The sequence below is a fragment of the Ceratotherium simum genome, chromosome 7 (genome assembly GCF_057802395.1).
Source record: "Ceratotherium simum simum isolate JZ-2026a chromosome 7, ASM5780239v1, whole genome shotgun sequence".
NCBI classification, from domain to species: Eukaryota; Metazoa; Chordata; class Mammalia; order Perissodactyla; family Rhinocerotidae; genus Ceratotherium; species Ceratotherium simum.
Genome location: NC_141906.1, coordinates 53550827 through 53573650, shown reverse-complemented (window position 1 = coordinate 53573650; position 22824 = coordinate 53550827). Strand labels below are relative to the sequence as shown.

The 22824-nt window shown below is 39.0% G+C and overlaps 1 protein-coding gene across 3 annotated transcripts in view; it reads right to left on the bottom strand.

Annotated features, from left to right (window-relative positions):
• The window catches only part of ARHGAP42 (Rho GTPase activating protein 42), a 261608-nt gene that overhangs the window by 13068 nt on the left and 225716 nt on the right, over window positions 1-22824 (bottom strand). For all 3 annotated transcript variants that reach the window (XM_004427415.3, XM_087433629.1, XM_087433628.1), the window contains exons 13-22: window positions 18265-18327; window positions 17250-17324; window positions 16451-16535; window positions 15797-15855; window positions 12967-13072; window positions 8495-8654; window positions 7128-7272; window positions 5493-5873; window positions 4958-5114; window positions 2855-2917 (exon numbers count right to left, since the gene is read on the bottom strand). In XM_004427415.3, coding sequence (XP_004427472.1) covers window positions 2855-2917; window positions 4958-5114; window positions 5493-5873; window positions 7128-7272; window positions 8495-8654; window positions 12967-13072; window positions 15797-15855; window positions 16451-16535; window positions 17250-17324; window positions 18265-18327 — 1294 coding nt within the window. The remainder of the gene's footprint in view (window positions 1-2854; window positions 2918-4957; window positions 5115-5492; window positions 5874-7127; window positions 7273-8494; window positions 8655-12966; window positions 13073-15796; window positions 15856-16450; window positions 16536-17249; window positions 17325-18264; window positions 18328-22824) is intronic.

Genomic DNA, 22824 nt, shown 5'->3' with positions numbered 1-22824 from the left:
TTCTCCTGCTGATCATTCTTTCACATTCTTCTTTGCCTGACCCTTAAATGAAACCATTCCCCAAAGACCAATGCTCAGCCACTTTTCCTTTTTCACTCAATAAGCCCCATTGCTGGGTAAACTCACCTTCACCTATGCAGTATAACCGCTATATAGAAGTTTCTCAAAAGGCATCAAACTCCGTGCTATCTCCTGGTCCCAGGTGCACATTTCTAACTGCCTCTCAGTGTTCCTCAGACTCCTCAAATGTTATGGCCCAAACTTTCCTTCTCTCTCTATGTACTCACAAGCTGAGAGCAGAAGCTAATTTACCATTGTCTCTGACACTCACTCTCAAAGACTTGCAATCTTCTTTACCTGTCTCTCATTCCCAGTATCAAAGCAGTTACCCAACTTGGTCGTACCCATAAAATTCCCCTTATAGCTTTTCATGCTTTTGTTACTACCCTCATTAAGGCCTTTTAAATCTCACCAATTCCATCCTAAATGGTTGAGTGTTCTCTCCCCTTCACAACCTCCTAGAAAAGCCACTTGAATGATGTGTTCAAATGTATGGCTGATTAGATCACCCTTTGATCAATGACTCTCAGAGGTGTTACTTTTCTGTTGCTCAAGGCTATCCACTAAAATCTCCCAATTGGTTTCTTTCCCACACATGGCTGGTCTTCCTACTACCTACTACTGGTTCTTCTACTACCTACTACCAGTTCTATCATTCTTCAAAGTCCAATTCAAGGGTAACCCTGAGTTCCCCAGAAGGAAAGTGAAATAGGCCTTGTAGGAGGTTAGAAAGGGAGATGCCCTCAAGTTCTATCTGTTGTTCAGTTGTATTTAATGGTACAAAAGAGTATCAGGTGACCGCTACGAGTTTAAGAGTGTTCAAATACCATTAATATATTAACTAGAGGCTTGAATATCATAAGCAAGCAGTTTCAATAATAAATAGTTATTATTATAGAGACCATCCACAGAGAACTTACCAAGTACTTCAAATACATTACTGTGTACATTTACAACAATTTGATGAAAACAGAATTACGACCTTCATTTTACAGATAAAGAAAACAGATTTCCTAAACATGTAACTCCAAAGTTACACAATTGGAAGTGGTGGACCAAAAATTTGAATGTAGGTCTGTCTGACTCTGAAAGTCTATCGCGCACCACTGTGTCTGTCACTCGCTGAAAAGTTGCAACATGGTCCACAAGTGCTGTGGGCTGACTGACAGAGAAAGACTGTAACCTTCAGTCTACCATTGAGTGAGCTCTAAGTTTATGCAGACAGCCCATCAGACATTGATTTAAGACTACGTAGAATGTAAAAGCATATTTGGAATGCATAGGTTGATTGTTGAACATCTGAGTATATCTCTATTAGATGACAGTATTATATTCCAATTTCTTTCATTACTAGTTTGCTTTCTTAAAGCTCTTAAAGGATTATCTCTTTGATTACAGTTCTTAAGTTCTCACTTAAGAGACTGTTTAGAGGTTCCTGATAAAAGGGCTCCATCTAGTGGAGCAATTCAACCATATAGCAAGACAGACAGAAGTAGCAAGGTTAAGTCCCTTACACCAAGGCCTAAAAATGATGACAGTTTCAGAGAAATGATGTTTGCTCTGACATGTACGATGCCTAGTTTTCACCATGCCTTGATAAAAAGGAAGAAGATGAAGATGCTATGGACAGAGGTAAGGTACATGCAAATACTCTGGGGTCCGCTATATAAATGCAAGGCATTGACCATCGTCCTAGTTAAGATACCAAAGTGGCTCTACTCTGTGGAGTTAAAAGCACTAATACATGAGAGCCCTGGCTAGGCTTTGGGAAAAAACAGGGATTACAGATCATTGTTATCCCTAGTAACTCCCACAAGCCAAATATTGTGTAGGGTCTTAAATGCCTGCTGAAAAAGTCCAAATACTTCTATAAGGTCGATAAAAATTCCATGGTTGAATAACTTTTAAAAGAACTACACACCAATACTTCAATTATCTGTGATTCCTTTCCTTCAGAGCCTCAATTACCCAGACATGGGAAGCTCAAAATTGCCTTTGTGCAACCAAAGGAAAAACCAAGGTTTGTTCTTCAAGCGCTCTCATTTATATGCTCTTGCAATAACAAGCAGGAATTGAATGCCTCCTACCTCTACCAGTTGCTGATGGAAAAAAAAATCAGAAATATCAAAATACTAGAAATTCCATTATTTTAGACATATTCAAATAAAAAACCAAAGCCCACTGCAGATGTGAAGAATCAATTTGAAATGGGAGAAGAGGAAAGCAGGAACCAAGCAAGCACAATAATAGCAGCAAAATGTAACCACTCATGTCCTTATTAACAATGGAGCGGAAGGTAAAATCTAGAAATGCTGAATGAAACACTATACTCAAAAAAGAGAGCCGTCTGGGGCAATTAGCTCTCCAGCACCATAGTGGCCATTAAGAATAAGCATATTTTTCAATGGATGTTCATGAAGCTTCTTCCAGAAAAAGTTCTATAACTTTTAAAAGTCAAGAACATACTTTTGAAAATTTTCCACAAACTGACTGTCATCCAAGGAACCTTTGGTGTGCAAAGGATTATGGCAACTTGTGTCTTTTAGAAAACTTGTTTGTTTAGAACTCTTTCTTTGTGAAGATTTTAGCAAATGAGGCATCGCTGTAATAGTCTGAGATGCTAAATGCTGTTTACGGACATGACTTTTCCCCATGAAGAGACAGTGGACATGGATTTGACCATCTGCAGAAGCGAGGGGCAGAGCCGTCAAAGATGACCCGCCATGTCAACACAAGGCAACAGTGTCACCACTATTTTTTTTTTTTACTTTGTTTAAGGGTTTTAAGAACTTACCGCCCAGAGGAAATTGGCTTAAGCGAACCAACATTTTCAAATAGCTGGGCTTTAGCTGCCACACTGAAAAATAATTTTAAAACACAAGTTTCATTAAAATCAATCAGAAAATCATTCAGCTCAAAGTGAAATTCAGGGTTATCAGTTGACCCAAACAAAAAGTGATGAGTTAAGAACTGTCCCCAAAATTTGACCCGCATTTCAATTGTTTTAAGCTTTCATGTGAAAGAAATTTTTAGATCCAGTCTCCAGCTCACAGAGCGCCAGACTTAATAAACCTACAACTATCTCCTCTGGGGCTCTTACTGTCCTCATCTTTTCTACCTCAGAAAACTGTGGGAGCAGAAAAAGGAACATTTTTTTCTCCCCACTCGGCTCCTGGCAGCGATGTTACTGACACCTGTGGAGTCACAGGGCAAGAATCAAATCAACATGACAAAAGAAGAACTGTTATTCATTCTGATAGCTAAGACAAAACTAACTCTAAAATTGTTTCATGTATTTTTTTTATACTTGAACACAGGTCCTATAAAGTGAAAAGAGAGAACTCTGAAAATATGGCCAAAAAATAAATTTGTTGGATCCAAATCTTGTTTCAAATCATGGGGAGGGAAGGGCATGGTCTATTTGAAAAGGTGCGACTACTGGGTAGAGAGAGAAAAGAATTAAAACTAAGTAAGGGCACCCTAGGTAATTAGAAAAGTTTGTAAAATCTCTTATTTCTTTAACTGACAAACTTTTCTCCCAGAGTCAAGCCATTTGATAATCTGAAGGATCATTTTACACCTAATAAAGAACATACACTCTTCTCAATTTTCATTTCTACTTTAACCATCAGTACAATTGCAAAGCAGCTCTTCTCCTTCCCTCACAAAGGATGGAGTGAGTTTATATTCTCCCATCTCCCTTGACATATTGGCTTAAAATTTAATTTCCCTCAATGACAAGAACTATACATACTGGGGAGTAGACAGATTTACAAATCTATTTGTCTATATTGTGGAAGCTGGATTTCTGACCAAGAGAAATAACAGACGTTAAACACACTCGGAAACTAAAAGGTTCTTGTCAAAGAAAGGGATGAATGAATGAATTTAAGACACTGCTCCCATGGAAACAGGCTTAGTAAAATGTCTTACTGGACTTTCAATGAATAATTAAAACGTCAGGAATACTACCATATTAAATATGGGCATGGTATAACAGAAACAGCACAGATTCAAATTCAAGAACCCTGGGTTGGAATCCCAGCTCTGCCACTTACTAGCTGAGTGTGTGTGGACTGGTTCCTCAACTTTCTACGGAGTCTTAGTTCTCACCCTCTCTAAGGTGAGGTCTAGACTACCTACTGCAGAAGGACACTGTGGCCCTTAAAAGAGACATCATATGTAAAGACGCCCAGGAAGAGCTCATATAGCATCTGGAAAAGCTCAGCAAGAGTCAGGAAAATAAAATAAAAGGAGAAAAACTTTACTCTTTGGATTTTGCTTATTTATCCAGGTTCCATTTTCTCCTCTTCGCCCCATTTCTGTTCACCTCTGTGTACCCTACCCTATCAGCCTTTACACTTGTGGGTCATTCTTTTCTTTAGAAGTACTTCCCTTTGCCTTTCACACTCCTTGTTCTCTACGAGTTTGTTTGAATCAGTGAGTACTCAGATAGGAAAGACATATGATGGAGAGGAGAGAACATCAACCCTCACAAGCTAGAAAGCAGTTGTATTTCCAACAGAGAGGGGTGAGCTGGGATGTGGGCAGTCTCCTCAGCTGAGAGGGGGATGGTTAGCTTTTATAGGAAGGCATCTAGTTTCAAAGCCCAAAACTACTATGATATACATCTATCCTCATGACCTAAATTAACCAGTAGTTCTGCTTCTAAGGAGAGTGCCTGAAGTGTCTCCCCATGAAAGTGTTTATACATATCTTAACCCCACTCTAACTTTCACATCATTTGTAGAAGAGGACACAGTCCTACAGAAGTTGACTGGGCCCACTGTATAGATGAGGCATTCAGCTGTGGGACTCATAAGGGTTCACTGGACATACTCAACGCCTGTGTATCCCTGGAAGACACAGCAAATACAAACTCGTCGCTCTCACTTACACAGAGCCAGGTCGCTGGTAGCCATTGCTTGAGGCAGTGTCAAGCCTTAACCTCCTGCACATTTTTGGAGGCAGGTCTGGGTTTGGTGGGGCTTTGGGCGTCTCTTTGGAACCTATGGAAGTTAGGCTTTGAATGGATCCACCATAGCTCTTGTTTCCTAAAAAGAAAGCCCAAGAAAACAGGCAAGGTGCTATCAGACAAAATAATAGCAATAACACAGCACATGTGCATAACAAAAGGAAGCATTTTTCTCTGAGCCCAAATGAGAAGGTACAGAATGTTCTTTAAGCACAGCAGCCCATCACTCAAGGAGATCACAATCTACAGTAATTACAAAGACACCACCTCACAGAGATGGAAAGATCCAGGAAAAAAGTCACAGCACACAGGAGTTTTAAAAATCCTAGCTCAGGAACAAAGTAGATAAGCATTGTTAGTCTCTTCGCCATTAACTTCCCCTCGTTTGATCATGCTGAATACTCAGGCGAGTGACACAGAGAAAATGACATCTTGCATAAGCTCCACTCTGGCTTACCCTCAGCTGCAGAGATGGATCTGAGAGATGAAGCTGAGGCTCTTTTCAGTCCTGAAAGCCCATAAGGCCCTTTCTTGGTCAGGTCTATGGGTGGGGAAGCATCCCCTGGGCTAGTGACCGAGGCAACACTCTGGCAATCGGATTCTGCATCTGTTCTGGTTGCATCTTCTCTAGAACTTGACTCAGGACTAGTTGTCCAGAGACCAAGACTTTTCTGTCCATTGGAAGGTGATGGGGATGCAATCCAAGGAATCCCTCCAGATTTCTCCCTGGGCTGGCAGGAGGCAGACTTTGTAGTGCTGTTTTGTTCAGAGGAGTGAGAGGAGAGTGACTCGATGCTCCCCATGGGTGTGCTGTCTGGGCTGCTGCTATAGGAGTCACCTGAGCGGGGGTGGGAGAGAGGAAAGAACAGTGGCTCTCTGTTGAGAATAGCACCACCAGAACACTTCTGCTCTCCAACTCACTTGTGCTCCGTGGCCACCTGACCCCACTGAAGCAACAGGCCTCTACCTGGTATGGAGAACTGTCCTCAGTACCGGAGAAAGGCTTTAAAATAAGCATTTGAATTGGTGAGCACACTTTCTATACTATTCAAGGGAGATGTTTTATGTACCCTACCCCTATGAAATAATGTTACTTCTTGCAGCATTAGTGGGCTGACTTGAATTCAGACAAAATTTGCTTCTGAAACACGACTCACAGATAAGAGAAGTAAGATTCCTTCATATTACAAGAAATCAATGGAAAGAAGGATATTAAAGACATATTTTGGCCTTCTTTTACTTTTCTGATCTTGGGTGATTCTGAGTTACAAGGCATCCGAGTCCTTCATTCAAAGGCACCATTAAATGTCAGCTGCAAATTATAAGCTGCTCATGATTTTTAAAGAAAGGACGTTTTCCTTTTCCTGCTAAGAATATAGTGACATAAGAAACTGGCTATTTAACTGGGTGGATTTTTTAACGTTCCTAAAAGTAAGGTGTAAGAAAAAAATCAGAGAAACTGTAATAAAGTCTTCAAATATATCTACATTAAAAACCAGTGTTTTCTATTAAATATTGATTGTGGGAAAAATTGGGGGAGGTGGCATGTATAAAATAAAATTAAAATGGCCACAGTTTACCACATGCTATGGGCTCAAGCTGCCACCCACCTCATCGTGGGGCTTGGCTCAGAATAGTAAGTTAGTGATAATGTGTGGCGTAGTTTCTCTTTTTATTTCTTTTCTCTGAGACACTTTGATACCCAAGAGATGATGCTTCAAGAACATAATGTGAAAGGAAGAAAGAAAATGACTGCTTCAGCCAGACTTTCTCTTGCTTTCCCCCCTACCACTTTGACAACAGGACAAAACCTGCTACAAAGTAGCACCCGATGTACTTAATCACACAGTTGCAGAAAAGGGGGCATTGAGCAAACCACTTTTGTCCTTTGTAGCAGTAATGAATTTGCTTGTCCAAGGTCCCTTGCAGCTAGCTATACTGACGGAGAATATACAAATGTCAGAAGAGGGGGGCAGGTGTTGGGGAGACAGCATCAGTAAGAACATCCTCTATGTCTACCTAATTACCAATAAGGTGAGGTAAGGCTGAATTAAAGAATGAAGAAAGCAGCTTCCTAGGCCAGCACACTTACTATCGGGTTCTGCCAAGCAGGGGGTATACCTCCCTCTGGGCTTCCGGGAGCCTGTGGAGAGGCAGATCGCTCGTGTCCTTCGGGATCCAGATCGAGACTGAGGCTGAGGAAGAGGAATGCTCGGGTCTGGGGCTGTATGAAAAATCTACATAGAAGAAAAATGGGCCGAGGTCAAAAAAGGGTGAAATGGCCATTTTCGTAGTAAAATAAGCTTTGAGAGTTATCAAACTATCTTAGAACTATATGCTACTTAATCAGTTGCATGGCAAGAGATCCTTGATACAAAAAATAAATATCCTAGAGCAATTATGACTTTCTTTTCCATTTACATTGGGTCATGTGTCTTCTCTGAGTTTTCTTTTTTATTCTCCTCCATTCCCCAACAGTAAAATTCAGAAGATTTTCCAATAATTTTAAGAAACCTTTCAAATACAAACAAATGTCTATGTCAAAACACACTGATTCCTTTTACTGTGATACTCTCTTTCTCTCTTCATGCTGAACATAACCCAAGGGAGAGGGGCTCATTCTGTATCATTTCCCCAGCTGAGCGGTCCCTTGCGTCTCAGGAAAAGGTGCTGTCATGCTCTTGGCCCTGAGCTGTCAAGGAATGTGACAAGCTGCAGGTAGAGGTCTGAGGACAGCTCCAGGATGCAGCCACGTGCTCTTGGGTTGTGAGAGAGCTTACAAACTTAGGTGGGCACAAACGGTATTCTTCTACAGGCACTAAGATGGGAACCAGGGCAAGAGCGAGAGGCACAGTCCTTCTCTCACAAGGACTAGATCAGACATAAATGAATCACAAATGTTTAGACCTTCAATGGCTGAATTTGCTTAATAATCCAATCAGTTTGGCTATCCCAATTTCCCATGTCCATAGTTATTCTAAGATCTTGCTCTTTTAAAGAAACCCTCAGGGATTGGATACAGAAAGAACAAGACTCTGTTCCCTGAATTTTTTATTTTTTTTTAATTTAGAATACCACCTCTGCTGTATAATTAAGAGTCTAATTCCAGAAAGATAAAAAGGCTAAAATGGACTTAACCACAAAGTGATTCTAAAGTATTCTCTGAATATGAGCAAAAAACTGACCACATAAATGCTAACGGAGAAAATCTTGAAAAGTAAATGATAAAAGAGGAAAGGAAACTATCTACCTGGAGGATTTTGAGAAGCACTGAAAAACTGAACAAGAAAGAAGAAAATTAAAGTCCTCACGAAGAAGTAATTTATACAAAATTTACAAGACCAACATTTTACAGGAATCTGAGATCACAATGTGAAGCTCCTGGATGATACAAATGCAAAATTCCTTCTTCAAAGCAAGATACAAAATTCCATACTTTCATATGAAAATTCAGCCTACCTTTTCATAGTGCTCTATAAGAATTTCAACCACAATATTCTGAAATTTAATATTCATCATGGCAGCCACAGTTTCTTCCTGTGCTCTCATTAGGGTTGGGCCAAAAATGACACCAAGGTTTGAGACAGTCATGAGATTTTGTTGGCTGTGTAGTGATACTCTGCAAATAAGAGGAATAAAAATACCTTAAGCTAAATGTTTAATAATTATGAAATGTTCTCATCTATCAAGTTTCTGGCATAAATAAAATGTAAAATATGCCTCTATAGGCTAATTTCCCAAATAGTCAGCTTCAGCCACTCCCAATTTGCATTAGTGGGTATAGCCTAAAAAATTAACACTAGTCCAAGTAAAACATAATTACAAAGGTTAATCTATTGAAGGAAAAAATTTTGATATTTAAATCGAGTACAATCTCCCTAGAAAGATTATCAGCTGTTTGGTATTTTCTATGGTACTATACTTCTTTTAGAACAGACGGTTAAAAGTAGACTAGTTGTAATTATATTCGAATTCATGAAATTTATTATTGAGAACTTACTGCCAGGCATTTTCATAGATATTATTATGTTTAATCCTCCTAGGAAGTCAGTTTTTCCTATTGTACAGGTAAAAAATGTGAAGCTCCTAAAGTAAAAATGATGTACTCAAGGTCACAGCAAATTAGGGACAGAGATGCTATTTTAATTCAGGTCTCCTGAATGCAACTCAAAGGTTTCCTGGAGCTCCCCACGTAAGACAACTGGCCAACACATGTTTCCATCCTTCCTTCCTTCCTTCCATCCATCCATCCATCGTTCCTGAGTGCCTCCCTAGTGCTGGGCATTGTGCAAGGCAAACAGTAAGACAAGGAGATGTGGCAGCATCAGTGCTGGCTTGAAAATGGAAATGGAACGAAAGGGTTCTGATATTATTGACCTTAGCAAAGTAATCCCAGTAACTATCTAAAATGACTTTGACTAATTAACTAATTTGGAAATTGGATATACTATTAAGAGGAAACCTTGTTCACTTGACCCCCCCCCCTTCTAGGTTAACCATTGCCTTTTCTATCTTACTCCCAGCCAAGTTGTTAGAATATAAAGTTCTAGGAAGGAGCACAACATAAGATTATGTTTATATCTGACTGAGTATGCATCAGTAACTACATTCCATACCCAGAAGTAAAATTTTATGGGGAATCCAGGATTTTGGATTACTCATGCAACTCTCGGCACAGGACAGGAAGAGCTGACTGTCCCATTGACGGAATTTTTCCCTTGTGCCCAAAAAAGTACTTGCTAAGAAGACTCTTGGTTACAGTAAGAAGAGTTTTTTTTATATAGCAAAATATTATATATTAATTGATTAATACGTATTAGAGAATCTACTAAGAAAGTAGTACGTAAAGGCAGGAAGCCTGTCTGGATTCAAAGCTCGGATCCTTCCAACTTGGCAGCTGGGTACAGTCAGCCAAGATATTTCATATCTCTAGGTTTCAGTTTCCTCATCTATAAAGTATAAGAATAACAAGCAAGGGCCAGCCCAGTGGCGCAAGCGGTTAAGTGCGCGTGCTCCGCTGCAGCAGCCGGGGGTTCACCGGTTCGGATCCCGGGCGCGCACCGACGCACAGCTTGGCAAGCCATGCTGTGGCTGTGTCCCATATAAAGTGGAGGAAGATGGGCACAGATGCTAGGCCAGGGCCAGTCTTCCTCAGCAAAAAAGAGGAGGACTGGCAGATGTTAGCACAGGGCTGATCTTCCTCACAAAACAAACCAAAAAAAAAAAAAAGAATAACAAACATTATAGGATTAAGAAAATTAAGTAATGAGTTAAATTAAATGAAATATGATCTCAAAATAATATTCTTCCCTGTAATTAAATTGGCTTTAGGCACTCTTGCCAAAATGTAAGAGTTCCTGGGAAGTAAACTGGAATATGATTAAGCTCGCTGGAAATAAATTTGGAAAGCCTAAAAAAATGATCTGTTTTGAAAAGAAGAATTGATGCCTATGTTTTTCAAAAGATGGAATTTTTTGATGACCAATTTTCTCTTCATTGAATTTCCCTTCTGCTGGGTTACCAAGTCGATACAGACCTCTCTCACCCTGCATTTCAGCCATTTCTGTACCTCATTCCCTCAATTTGTGTAAGGAACAGACACCCAACTGCACTTTTAAATATTTAGTGTCGAAGAAGAGACCACAGATGGTCTTTTTTTAAGGACAAAAAAAAAAAGGATTCTCAGAAACGAAGTAATGATTTATACTATGTTTCAGAGCTAATTAATAGAGATTTGGAATCAGTCCTTTAGTTGTTGGTCCTTTAGACAAGTAACCGATCAAAGTTATGGGTCTTAAATTCTCTTTTCTTCAGCCATGCTAGGTTGCCAGGGACCAAGAATGCTATTAGTTGTTTGTAGTTTACTTAAGTAAGTCATTGGTGATGTGGGTGCACATTCCACCGAAGCTGCTCAGTCAATGGACCTCTTATAGGTTCAAAAAAAGAGCCAGGAATGGTGGTGCACGATGGGCAAAAGAATTTTAAGCACTCTTCCATGGGCAAATATTCTCCCCTGCTATTCCCTGTATCAAAGCCACCACATTCACATTAAAGGGTGAAGCTTGTATTCATCTAACATTCTGGATAATGAAGCAAAAACACTTTATGTGACACTTGTAGCTTTTAAAAGCAAGTTTAAAAAGTCTTTGCTAGAAAATTAGCTTGAATACAGCAAGAGAATGAGAAATAAATACAGTGTGGTTAAATTTCATGAAAAGGTTACACAATTCAAAAAGATAATCAAGACTAATTCTGACCAAGGATACTGAGTCCTTCTCATTAACTAAAAAAGGTGTTGTCATGGGCAATAGTTAACAATGAACTTGAAATGATGTCATTTCTACTGGATTTCCTTCTTATTTCAAGGCAGGGTCAATTCATATTATCTCAAAGCCTACAAGTTAAGATGAGACTTATTAATACGTTATGTAGCACTATGTCAAGTGTGCATGGCTCAAATCAACATAAATTGGGTTCCTACTTCTAACAAATAAGGAAAGATTAATCATGTGATTGTGAATCATGGTACTCATTAAGATGGAAAATGTTCCTATTGGTAAATGAGGCTGTAAGGGAATTCTAAGTTTAAAACCTAAATTTGGACTTTTGTTTCCAGTAGCATGGCAAACTTCTGGAATAAGTATGTGTGTGTGTGTGTGTGTGTGTGTGTGTGTGTCTCTCTCAATCTTTAGACAGATCTGCGATGGTTAATTTTATGTGTTAAATTTGCTAGGCCACAGTACCCAGACATTTGGTCATGCATAATTCTAGAAGTTTCTATGAAGGCATTTTTTAGATGAGAGTAACATTTAAATCAGCAGACTTTGAATAAAGCAGATTACTCTCCAAAATGTGGATGGGTCTCATCCAAACAGTTGAAGGTCTTAAGAGAGAAAGACTGAGGTCCCCTGAGGAAGAGGGAATTCTGCTTCCAGACTGCCCTGGATTCGAGCTGCAACATCAACTCTTCCCTAGGTCTCCAGCCTGCCAGCCTGCCCTGCAGATTTCAGACTTACCGGCCTTCACAATTGTGCAGACCAATTCCTTGCAATCTATCAATCTCTCTCTCTCATAAATACACACACACATACGTGTATATAAGTCTATGTATGTAAGTGTGTAAGTGGATGTATATATGTATATATATACATACACAAACATCCTATTGGTTCTGTTTCTCTGGAGAAATTGACTAATACAATATCTATCTATCCTAGAGAGTTTCAAATACATAGATGAACTAACAGCAGAGTCAGAAAAATCTTCAGAGACCAAGAGATACTATGAATCCAAAGAAGGAAGCTAACACTAGAGTGCCAGTTTGACCTGGCAGAACCTGTCGACCCTTACAATGTACCTAAAAGAACTGGGAAAAAACTATATACTCCTTCATATATTTTTAAGTTGACATGCAAGTTTTTCATCATTACTTTAACAATTGCAAAGGATATAATTATTTGCATATTGTAAACCTACACAGGTACACACATACATACATATAGCTATATCTGAAAAATAAACTGCTACACCATTTTTTAAGTACATTCAATGGACTCTGGTTAAAACAGCAATGTTGGGCTGGCCCCGTGGGTTAGCAGTTAAGTGTGCGCACTCCGCTGCTGGCGGCCGGGGTTCGGATCCCGGGCGCACACCGATGCACCGCTTCTCCAGCCATGCTGAGGCGGCGTCCCACATACAGCAACTAGAAGGATGTGCAGCTATGACATACAACTATCTACTGGGGCTTTGGGGGAAAAATAAATAAATAAATAAATAAGATTAAAAAAAAAAAAGAAAAGCAAGTTGAAGTGTGTAAATTAAAAAAAAAAAAAAAAAAAAGGCAATGCTACAGCACCATCACACACTTTAAAAAGACACAAACAAGGTTGCTGACCAAGTAGTTAAGTGAACAATATGAGTCAGAGAATTACTTGACCAGGTGCTTTATTAAGATGTCCAGCATCTCTCTGTTTTTCTCTGGCAATCTGTGCACCAAGGCATGCACAGCCTCCACCCGGTAGTTCTGGTCATCAGATTCTGTAACATAACGGTTGGAAATGTTGAAGTTTTAATTGCATTCAAATTTGTACATAAACAATAATAATCTAAACATCATAACCACTCCCATCCCTCATGCCTTATAGGCACTGCTTCCTGTGGTAAGTATTACCACTATCATTTCCTAAGGCTTAGAGAGGTTGAGTAATCATCCATGGTCGTGAAGTTATTAAGTCAAATGAACCCAGTTCTATCTAAGTCAGACCTGTGGTCTTAGCTCTTGAACTATATACCTCCATACAACCATAACTCATCACTGGCTTTGGTTTTACAACACAAGGATAGAATAAAACCTTTAGCAATGTGAGTGATCATAGCAATTGTCACAGACTGCCTAAGGACCAGAGAAAGCAGGCATTCCTTCCCAAATTTTACAGATTCAAAGACAACAGGAAATCACTCTTTGAGGTGTCAGGATTATTACGCAAACATAGGCCTAGTAGATTTTAAGCCCATGCTGACAATGGTAAATCTGAAAAGCAAAAAATCATCTAAAGCAAGTCTAGTCTGCCAGGCAAAAGCCAAGATGCTGACATCTAGAAAAACATCTACCACTCCAGAATGAGGAATCTATTTAACATTCTCTCACTACAGTAAACAAATTCTGGGGTGACTGTCTACCCTGCAAGCCCTTTCCCCAGAAAGTGCCCAACACATAAGGTTTATATTATGGGACCATCTCTTCTGGGCGCAGCCATTTGGACATAAGGCATAAGAAAGAGCCTGGCTCAGGCTGGGCCAAACATGAGGTCTCTCCCAGGAGCTAGAATGGAGACACCATAACTCTGATCTGTCTGCTGGATATGTGAAAAAGCAGATCATGTAAAATCAGGGCTGACATGACCAAATGTGCTCCAGAGCCAAGAACACCTGACCGGAAGGGAAGACAAGAATGAGGCAGATGAGCAGCAAAGAGCAGAGATGAGAGATCCTCCAAAAAGAGCGAGGAGAGAAATGTCAATTCCCAACTTTGCAGTTCCTGGTTGCAGGCTCATGGAAGACCTGACTCATCCTCTGCCAGGGAATTCTATGGGATGCCTCGTAGTCTCTGAATAATTTCCCCTTTTTACAGAGCTGGATTTCTGTTGCTTGAAACCAAATAGTACCTAACTTTATTAACTTAACATCTAGTAAATGGGAGTATCCTCGACCCAGACAAAAGATGGATTCTTATATATAAGAACACATTCTAACTATCATTGTAGCAGTGAATGATATGATCATTATTCGCCACAGAAGTGGAGAAAAAAATCTCGCAACCAAATGTTTGTATCAACAACCAGCTCAGTGAGCCATTTTAGCTAAGTGGTTCAAACGCCATTTGTTATAAAAAAAATGTTTTTCTGTGAGAAAGAATTCTAGGTGCAGAGTCAAAAAAACTGGCTCACAGCTCTGGTTTTGCCATGAATTTTCTAGTGTCCTTGGACAAAGTCACTTGCTCACTCTGGGTCCTAGGAGATAATAATGAGAAATTGGATTATCTATTTTCCAGGGTCTTATTCATCTAACGAAGATAGATTTCAATGAAGAGAAGGTAGAGGGGAGAGCTTTCAGGAGAAAGCTAAGTCGTACAGGTGTTTACACGATCACGTGGTCAAGTCATGTATGCTGGATTGAAAACCAAGGTCACTCAACTTTATCTGAGGCTTTTATCAGTAGACAACATTTCCTGTGACATTACAATGTGTAGTAGTAAACTAATGTAATTGATTTCTTTCTTGGATTGTGAAAAATACTTGTTACAGTCACACCTCATACATCTTAACAATGAAATGCTAACTCCTAATTGTTACAAACTGTGATGGGCTTAGGTGGCAACCTGGCATTTTGGTCTCAATGATTTAAAAGTACTATTTCTAACTTCTCAGGTTACATGTTTCTCACTGACCCCCTCCCCACAACAGGTTTTAATTAAACCTATCTATTCGTATCCCATTATGACAATCACAGATCTAAAGCAATGACATAGATATGTAATAATCATCAATAAATATAATATGGGGGCAAAGGGCTGGATGGAAGTGCCTGTTGTCTGTGAAAAATATGACTCTTCTCTCCAGATTTAGGAGTATAGCACGTGAGCATGTGTATGGTGGTGGCATAATTGACCGTACATATTTGTAGTCTTGTCTATTGAATCATAAAGCTGCTCTTGTACCAAACTGATATTTATCAATCAAGTAAAATGTAATTAGGGGCCGGCCCGGTGGCGCAAGCGGTTAAGTGCGCGCGCTCCGCTGCGGCGGCCCGGGGTTCGCTGGTTCAGATCCCGGGCGCGCACCGACGCACTGCTTGGCAAGCCATGCTGTGGCGGCGTCCCATATAAAGTGGAGGAAGATGGGCACAGACGTTAGCCCAGGGCCGTCTTCCTCAGCAAAAAAAAAAAAGAGGAGGATTGGCGGATGTTAGCACAGGGCTGATCTCCTCACAAAAAAAAAAAAATGTAATTAGAATAATTCCTCACAGCTCTTTCTAATCACACCAGACTGTCACCACAATGAGGTTTTATTAAGTGACAAAATATTTTAGTTCATTCTGCAATTTATTTGCTTATAAACCACATTGTAAGCTATTAAGTATCAGACTGACAATTTTTCAAGCAATATATAGGGAAATCTTAACTAGCTAGTTTAAACTAATACCTCTAAGTAATACAGCATAAAACTACATCTATTATAATGTGTCTAATGGAAGTGTACTTACTAACAGCAACAATAAAGTCTTTGTGTAACTTGTAAGTCATCAGTGGTTCTGCAAGGCACCTACAATAGAGAAGGAAGCACACTTTAGAATGGCAGCTTCTTTTTATTTCCCCCGACCTTTCAGTGCTTCTTTAAGAACTGAGTGATCAGGCAGTTTGATAAAGTCCTAATAGGCAAGCTCCAAGCAGTCCTGAAACGCAGACCTCAAAGACACCCATGCCCTTCAGCACTTCTTGCCACAACTGTATTAAAAGCAGAGCCTGGGAGACAATTTTTTCACTTTGTGAGAACTATTGGACCAGAGGAGCAAAACCCCTCTCAGATATGGAGATAATGGTTTTAAAAAAAAAAAACTTTCAATTTCAACTTATTTAAAAAAAAAAAAAATGAAAACTTCACAAATTTAACGTGAGAGAGAAATTATTTAGTATTCATAAAATATTGCAGCCTTTTAAGTTTATTATTTGAAAAGCCAAGTGTAGGTTCTAGAACACGAAACATAAACATTACCACCTTGTGCTATTTCACCTCCAGTGAAGGAATCGTGCTAAGGAGTGAAGCTTATGCACACGGGCTCCGAGGAGTCACGTGGGGACAGTCCACGGAGGTGGGTGAGCGACCACATGCAGAGTGTCAGAAGCTAAACCCTCCTCACCTGAGGTAGTTTTTCAGCCCACTTGTTATTGTCTTATTATCCCACAGTTCAATATCAATGTCAATATCAGGAGGGGATTTTGGAGCTGAAAAGAATAAAAATAAGATGTTTAAACTGGGCAAATCAAAATATCATTCTTACCATTAAGAAAATGGATAGAAACGTAACTATGTCAAAGAGAGAGGCAGTATTTCTTAGGATGCCAATGCAGTTAACTTGAGGATTGTTGTTTGTGTGAGTTGGTGCAAAGCTCACTGTGACACTAAACCTCAAAGATTTCTTGCGGAATAGTTTCCCAAATCAAACTACTGTTAATTGCTAACATCACAGAGTGCTTACCATGTGCTGGGCATGCTTCTAAGTGCTTTATATGGATTAACATATCAAATCCTCATAACTTTTAATGAGACAGGCACTATTATTATCCCCATTTTACAAATGAGGAGGCCGAGGCACTGACAGGTTAAGGAAATTACCCAATGTCACAAAGCTTTTTAGTGACCAAGTTAGGATTCCAAACCAGGCAATCTGAATCCAGTATCCATAAATCTCACTACACCTCTAGCTAATCAAAGGACATTTGAGAAAAAGTTCAACATTATAAAAAGACCTCCTCTCAAATTCTGATTGTTCATCTTTTACAACTGAACATTAAAAACTGAATACAAATATTAATTTTAAATAACACTTGAAAATACTGGAAGACAAACAATAGGCTGTATCTGCAAGAAAACTATGGCTTAGATTACATGTAAGAATACAAAAATCAATTAAGTAACCAGCTTCATCCAAAACTTACAAAATGTGGTGTTCATGAGCTTCTGAACTTTGGAGTTCACGCCTCCTATTCGGTAAAGGCCTAAAACGGTGATGCCTAATGGGAAGGAAAAATACAACGAAATGGTTTGAGACACAGCTTCCCAAGACAGAACGTTAAAAACTCAGACATATGCCTACACAGAATTTGAAAGCTACTTATCCAATTTCCCAGTCTCACTTCAGCAAACCTACCCTAGAAATACCCATGAGACATCTATTTCTCAGAGCACACAGTGAACAGTGATTTGAAAGTCTTTGAAGATCTTCAAAGTGGCAAAGTACATCTTCTTATTCACCACTATTTGAATACAAAAAAGCAACAAAAATGGGAAGGGATGGTCAGTATTTCCCATCTTCCATTTCTTCAGTCTTGGAGTCTAGCATGTTGGACAGTTCGATGGCGTTTCTATCTTCATTTTAAAGGTAAGGGAACACATTCAGAGGATTTAAGAAACCTGTTTAACTTCGCGAAACTTCTAAGTGGCAGCACCAAAATTTGACTCTAAATTTATAGAACTCCAAAGCCCAATATGAGGTTTGCTTTAGACAAGTTTTCCCGGAAGTGAAAGGGTCTAGGAGAGAGGTCATGACTAGAACGAGGGGAAGTGCTCAAATTGTGGTAGTGACTAAAATCAGGAAGGGAAATGGCGTAGGGAAGCAGAAGAGCTGAAGACCAGCTCCTTAGGAATCGTACCTTCCTAACGCTTGGAAAAAAAAAGAGGTGATTATAATAATAAATAATACAGAGTCCATCAATAAGAAGTAAAGGGAGGCCATATTACAAAAATTCATTAAAAAGAAGTATGTTGGTAGTATGATTTTGGGTAAGTTGAAGTTCAAAGTATAGCCAATTATGTAGTTGTATAATTTATACATTCATATAATTCTAAAACTCATCTCATGTTAATAACTAAATACATTCTCATTTTCTGAGCAGATTCTACGTAAGAAGGGACCACACAACAGTAATGATGTATCTGTTAGGCAACACTGACCTCTTGTTTCCACAGCTTGAATGCATTTTCTTACAAAGTTGAAGCCCGCTTCATTCAAGTACACTGAAAGGAAAAGAAAATCCTATTAAGTGTTTCTGCTGAACTTACATTCCCCCGTCAGATGGCTCTGTTGTTTCATGACTCAATGGCACAGTGGTTATTGAGCTTATCAAATATTTTGGTTAGCGTCTGAATTTTTATTTTGGGGTAGAAGTAGAAGAGGGAAGTTCACATTCACCAAAATTATTATATCAATTTGCTTACTTAGAAACATAGATCCTTCACAGAAAGTAAATATGTTACATGGATCCCATCCATTTTTCCTAAAATTAGCATTATCCTTCACTACGTATTTTTCCAGATGATAGAAGCAAATGTGATAAGAGTAAACCTGTACTTTGTGTTAATAACTATATTACAAAGCTATTCACATATTCTTTCCCATGGGATTCTCAAAACAACATTATGAAGTAGAGAGAAAGCTTTGCTATCTTAAGATGATTCACTAGGTTGCTGAAAACTTCACTTTTCTTTGTTCTGAGATCTAGAGCCATATTCCAACTCAGGTCTCCTGAATTCAAGCCCAAGGTTCTTTCTATTGCGTTTTGTACCATTTTCAAAATAATTCAAAATATGCTTAGTAAGTCCACTAAAAATCCCCCAAAGATTCTACATTATGAAATAGCAATTTATTTTCATATTTTTTGCCAGATTTTCTTTAAATCTCTTCTAATTTTCTTATGGTTTGGGGGCCAGATGAAATTAGATTACTTGTTAAAAGTGAAAGAATTTAAGAATACTAACTAATGCACAGAGGAAAAACTCAAATGCTTTTTCGGTACTATAATGAAAATTTTCATCACGTGTGGTGGAGATATGATATTTTTTAATATTCCCAAATAATAATACATGAAAACAATTCAAATCAATAAAACATTAAAACTGGTTTCCATTTAAAGACAATAGATTAAACACATTCATGTAGCTCAACACAGATCCACAGATGAAAAATATATATCAAAAAATTATGCAAAAAAAATCAAGAAGGGGTACCAGCAACAGATGAAAGACTTTGAAAAAATCTTAGACATAGAAAACCACTGAAACTGAATTGACTGAAAGGTTCGAGAAATCTGTTGCCCTAATTTATTAGGTGTTGTTAACTGAAAAAAGTAATCTATGGGACAGACAATATGACCCAATTTCTTAAAACGTAAAAATTTGAGGGTATGAATGTTTCTACTTTATAGAGGAAAAAACTCTAGAAAAATCGACGTAAACTGCAAGTAAAAAAGAAGAGGACAGAAAGTAGAAATTGTTGTTTTTATTCATTGGACTTTGAAACTGTCTGCTATTTAAAAAAAATTTAGTTCTTTAGAAATTAAAAAAAAAAATCAATAGATGTAAAAATGTAAAATGCCAAAACTAAAATACATATTGCCACCAATAGGAAGTGGCTCATTTATTTCTGTGTCCTCAGTGCCCTAGGTCAAGTCAACAGAACTCAGTGAATGCTCTGGATGAACTCAACAAATGAGATTTAATGCATTAAATAAGCGTCTTATTAGAGTTGACTACCTGCATGAGAGTGGAGCTCCTTTGGGACCCCAAGAAGGGACTGCTTGCTTCCAATAACCCAAAATGCCAAGCACAACATTATGCATTGAGATATTTAAAAATATTTATTGAACATCAATATAAAGTGAATGGCGAGTTGAGGAACCAATTATTAATTTGCATTTTAAACTACAAAAACTGAGCCAAAAAATGCAACTCTAAGTAAAAATGATACACTAGCATTTTTATATCAATTAAAACCAAGTTCCTTACATTTATAATGTTTGGTTTTTGAGGTCACATTGTTCAAATTTTCAATAAAAAAGATTAAAAGATGGGGCCAGCCCCGTGGCTTAGTGGTTAAGGGTGTGCGCTCCGCTACTGGCGGCCCGGGTTCGGATCCTGGGCGCACACCGACGCACCGCTTCTCCGGCCACGCTGTGGCCGCATCCCACATACAGCAACTAGAAGGATGTGCAACTATGACATACAACTATCTACTGGGGCTTTGGGGAAAAAAAGGAAGGAGGATTGGCAATAGATGTTAGCTCAGAGCCGGTCTTCCTCAGCAAAAAGAGGAGGATTAGCACGATGTTAGCTCAGGGCTGATCTTCCTCACACACACAAAAAAAAGATTAAAAGAAAGAGAAAACCATTTTTTAAAAATTTCAGTAAAAATTGCCCTTGGTAAAATGAATGAAGATAACTGTGATATATAAAAACAGAATTTTTTTAAGTATCCATTTTGAGAAAAATAAGCAATAACCAGGCTATACCTTGAAGGTATACTGGGATATTTGGCAGCAATACCACAGTCTATTGTAATAAACCGATATCACAGACTCATTATGAAGAATAAAATCTTACAGACATTCCAGTCTGACTGCCAGGTCGTTCCATGGGTGCTCCTGTCCTGATGTGCTCCATGGATCTTATGCTTTAGCTCTCTTCACAGGAGTAAATGAAACAATCAATTCAGAGATGTGGAAGAATATACTGAGCTGGCAAAAATAACCATGCATTTTGTTTTGTTTCCTTTGAACACCCTTTGCTATTGTCTGAAAGAATACTGGGAGGTTCCATGGTGCAGAGATAGCGCCCAGCTTTGTTCAGAGTCAAGCCAACCTGGGGTTGGATCTCAGCTCTAGTATTTACTGCTGTATGAAGGGGAGTGTGCCTATTAACTTTTATGAACTCTAGTTCTTTCACATATAAAATGAGGGAAATAATAATACATAAGTTAAAGGGTTGTAGTACGATAAAGACAAAACCACCTGAAGCACTAAGAGCGCCAAACAATGGAACAAACCTAATTAAATGCTAGTTTCCTTCTCCATGTGCTCCTGTCCACACATTACTGCGATATGAAGGAAAATACAAGAAGAAATGATAAAAGAAGTCAGTCATTATTCCTAACAAGATGAAAGAGACAGTAGTTACTCTCCCACTTATTAGCTGTATTACTGGACATAGTTTTAATCTCTCTGTGCCTCAGTTTCCTCTTCTATACAATAAGGATAATAGTAGTATCTTCTTCATAGGGCTCGTTACAAATGAAATACATTAACATTTGCAAAGCTCCTAGAATAGTGCTTGGAATTCAGTAAGTGCTACAGAATTGTTGGCTATTATCATCATCATCATTATTGGCTAGAGGAGAATGTAAATATCCACATATGTAAATTACATCAACAAGGCATTCTTTGGGCATGGCTGAAGTCACTAGGGCTTGAGGAATTGTCTGCCAGGAGTGTTATTTTTCAAAGAGGCATACTATGTTACTTATTTTAAAAACATTTGGGGCCAGAACAATGGCCTGCTTCTTTAAACAAATGTAGATCAGGCATAAACCACTCAGGCCCTGTGAATCTAGCTGGCTACTGCAAAGATAACAAGTTGGATATTAAAAAATGTCCCTGTGCTATCATTATACTTCAATAAATCACAATGAACAAACATATCCCTCACGGGAACTGAACAGACTGCAGTAGCCCGGGAGGACTGTTCACCCATACTTGCTGCCCCTTCCTGCAGGAAGACTATGCTTCTCAGCTCCCTCAAAGACAGGCTTGGTCATGTGATGTGCACTAGCCAATGGAAGTTACAAAGGTCATTATCCAGCAGACACTAAGAGCCAGTATGTAGTTTGCCATGTTCTTTTCCCCTCCGGCATAAGATCAGCAATGATACAGAAAGAGGCTACTCCGTGAGCTTGGGTTCCAGAGTGAAAACTATGTATAAAAGAGACACAGCTGACCTGAATGGACAGCAGCATGATCCAGAAATGAACCTTCACTGTGGTAAGTCTCTGAGATTTGAGGATCATCTGTTACCACAGCATAACCTGGCCAGTTCTGATTTAATTATGTATAACAAACAGTTTGCTGTGGCAAAAAGGACTAAATGAAATTAAGCCAATCCCCCCAAAGTAACTTGTCCTTGCTTAATTGGAATATACCGGTTTTTTTGGCTACTGACTTGTCAATTCATACCAAAAGGCAGCAAAGGGCAGTAGTGGCAGCATCCATTCATAGTTGCCTTGCAAACTACTGTTCAACAATGCCTTCACTCAAGCACCCAGCAGTTTCTGCTGAGGTCTGAGGAGAAGAGGTCAACGTGGCTGAAACAAGCTACAGCGTGCACTGTCTCCCAGCGGCTATGTTAAGAGGCAATCATAAGGAGAGCTGTTTCTGAGACACGTCAGGGGCAGTAACATTCTGTAAAGGAAAACGAGCAACCTTCCAAAGCCATGAAAGGATTACTACACTTAATGTCAGGGCTAATGAGAATTCAACAAAATTGGTTCTCTCTAGCTTTAAAAAGAAAAACTGGGAATTCCTTAGTGTTTAAATGAAATGTCAGTGGAAACAGTTCTTACTAAATCAAATCACACCATTAAAGGCTGATAATTTACCATAATTCTCTTTTAGCAGAGGACAAGGTACTCCTGCTACAACAGTAGAGAGCGGAGCATACCCATCCTACATGGTAGAAATACGGATT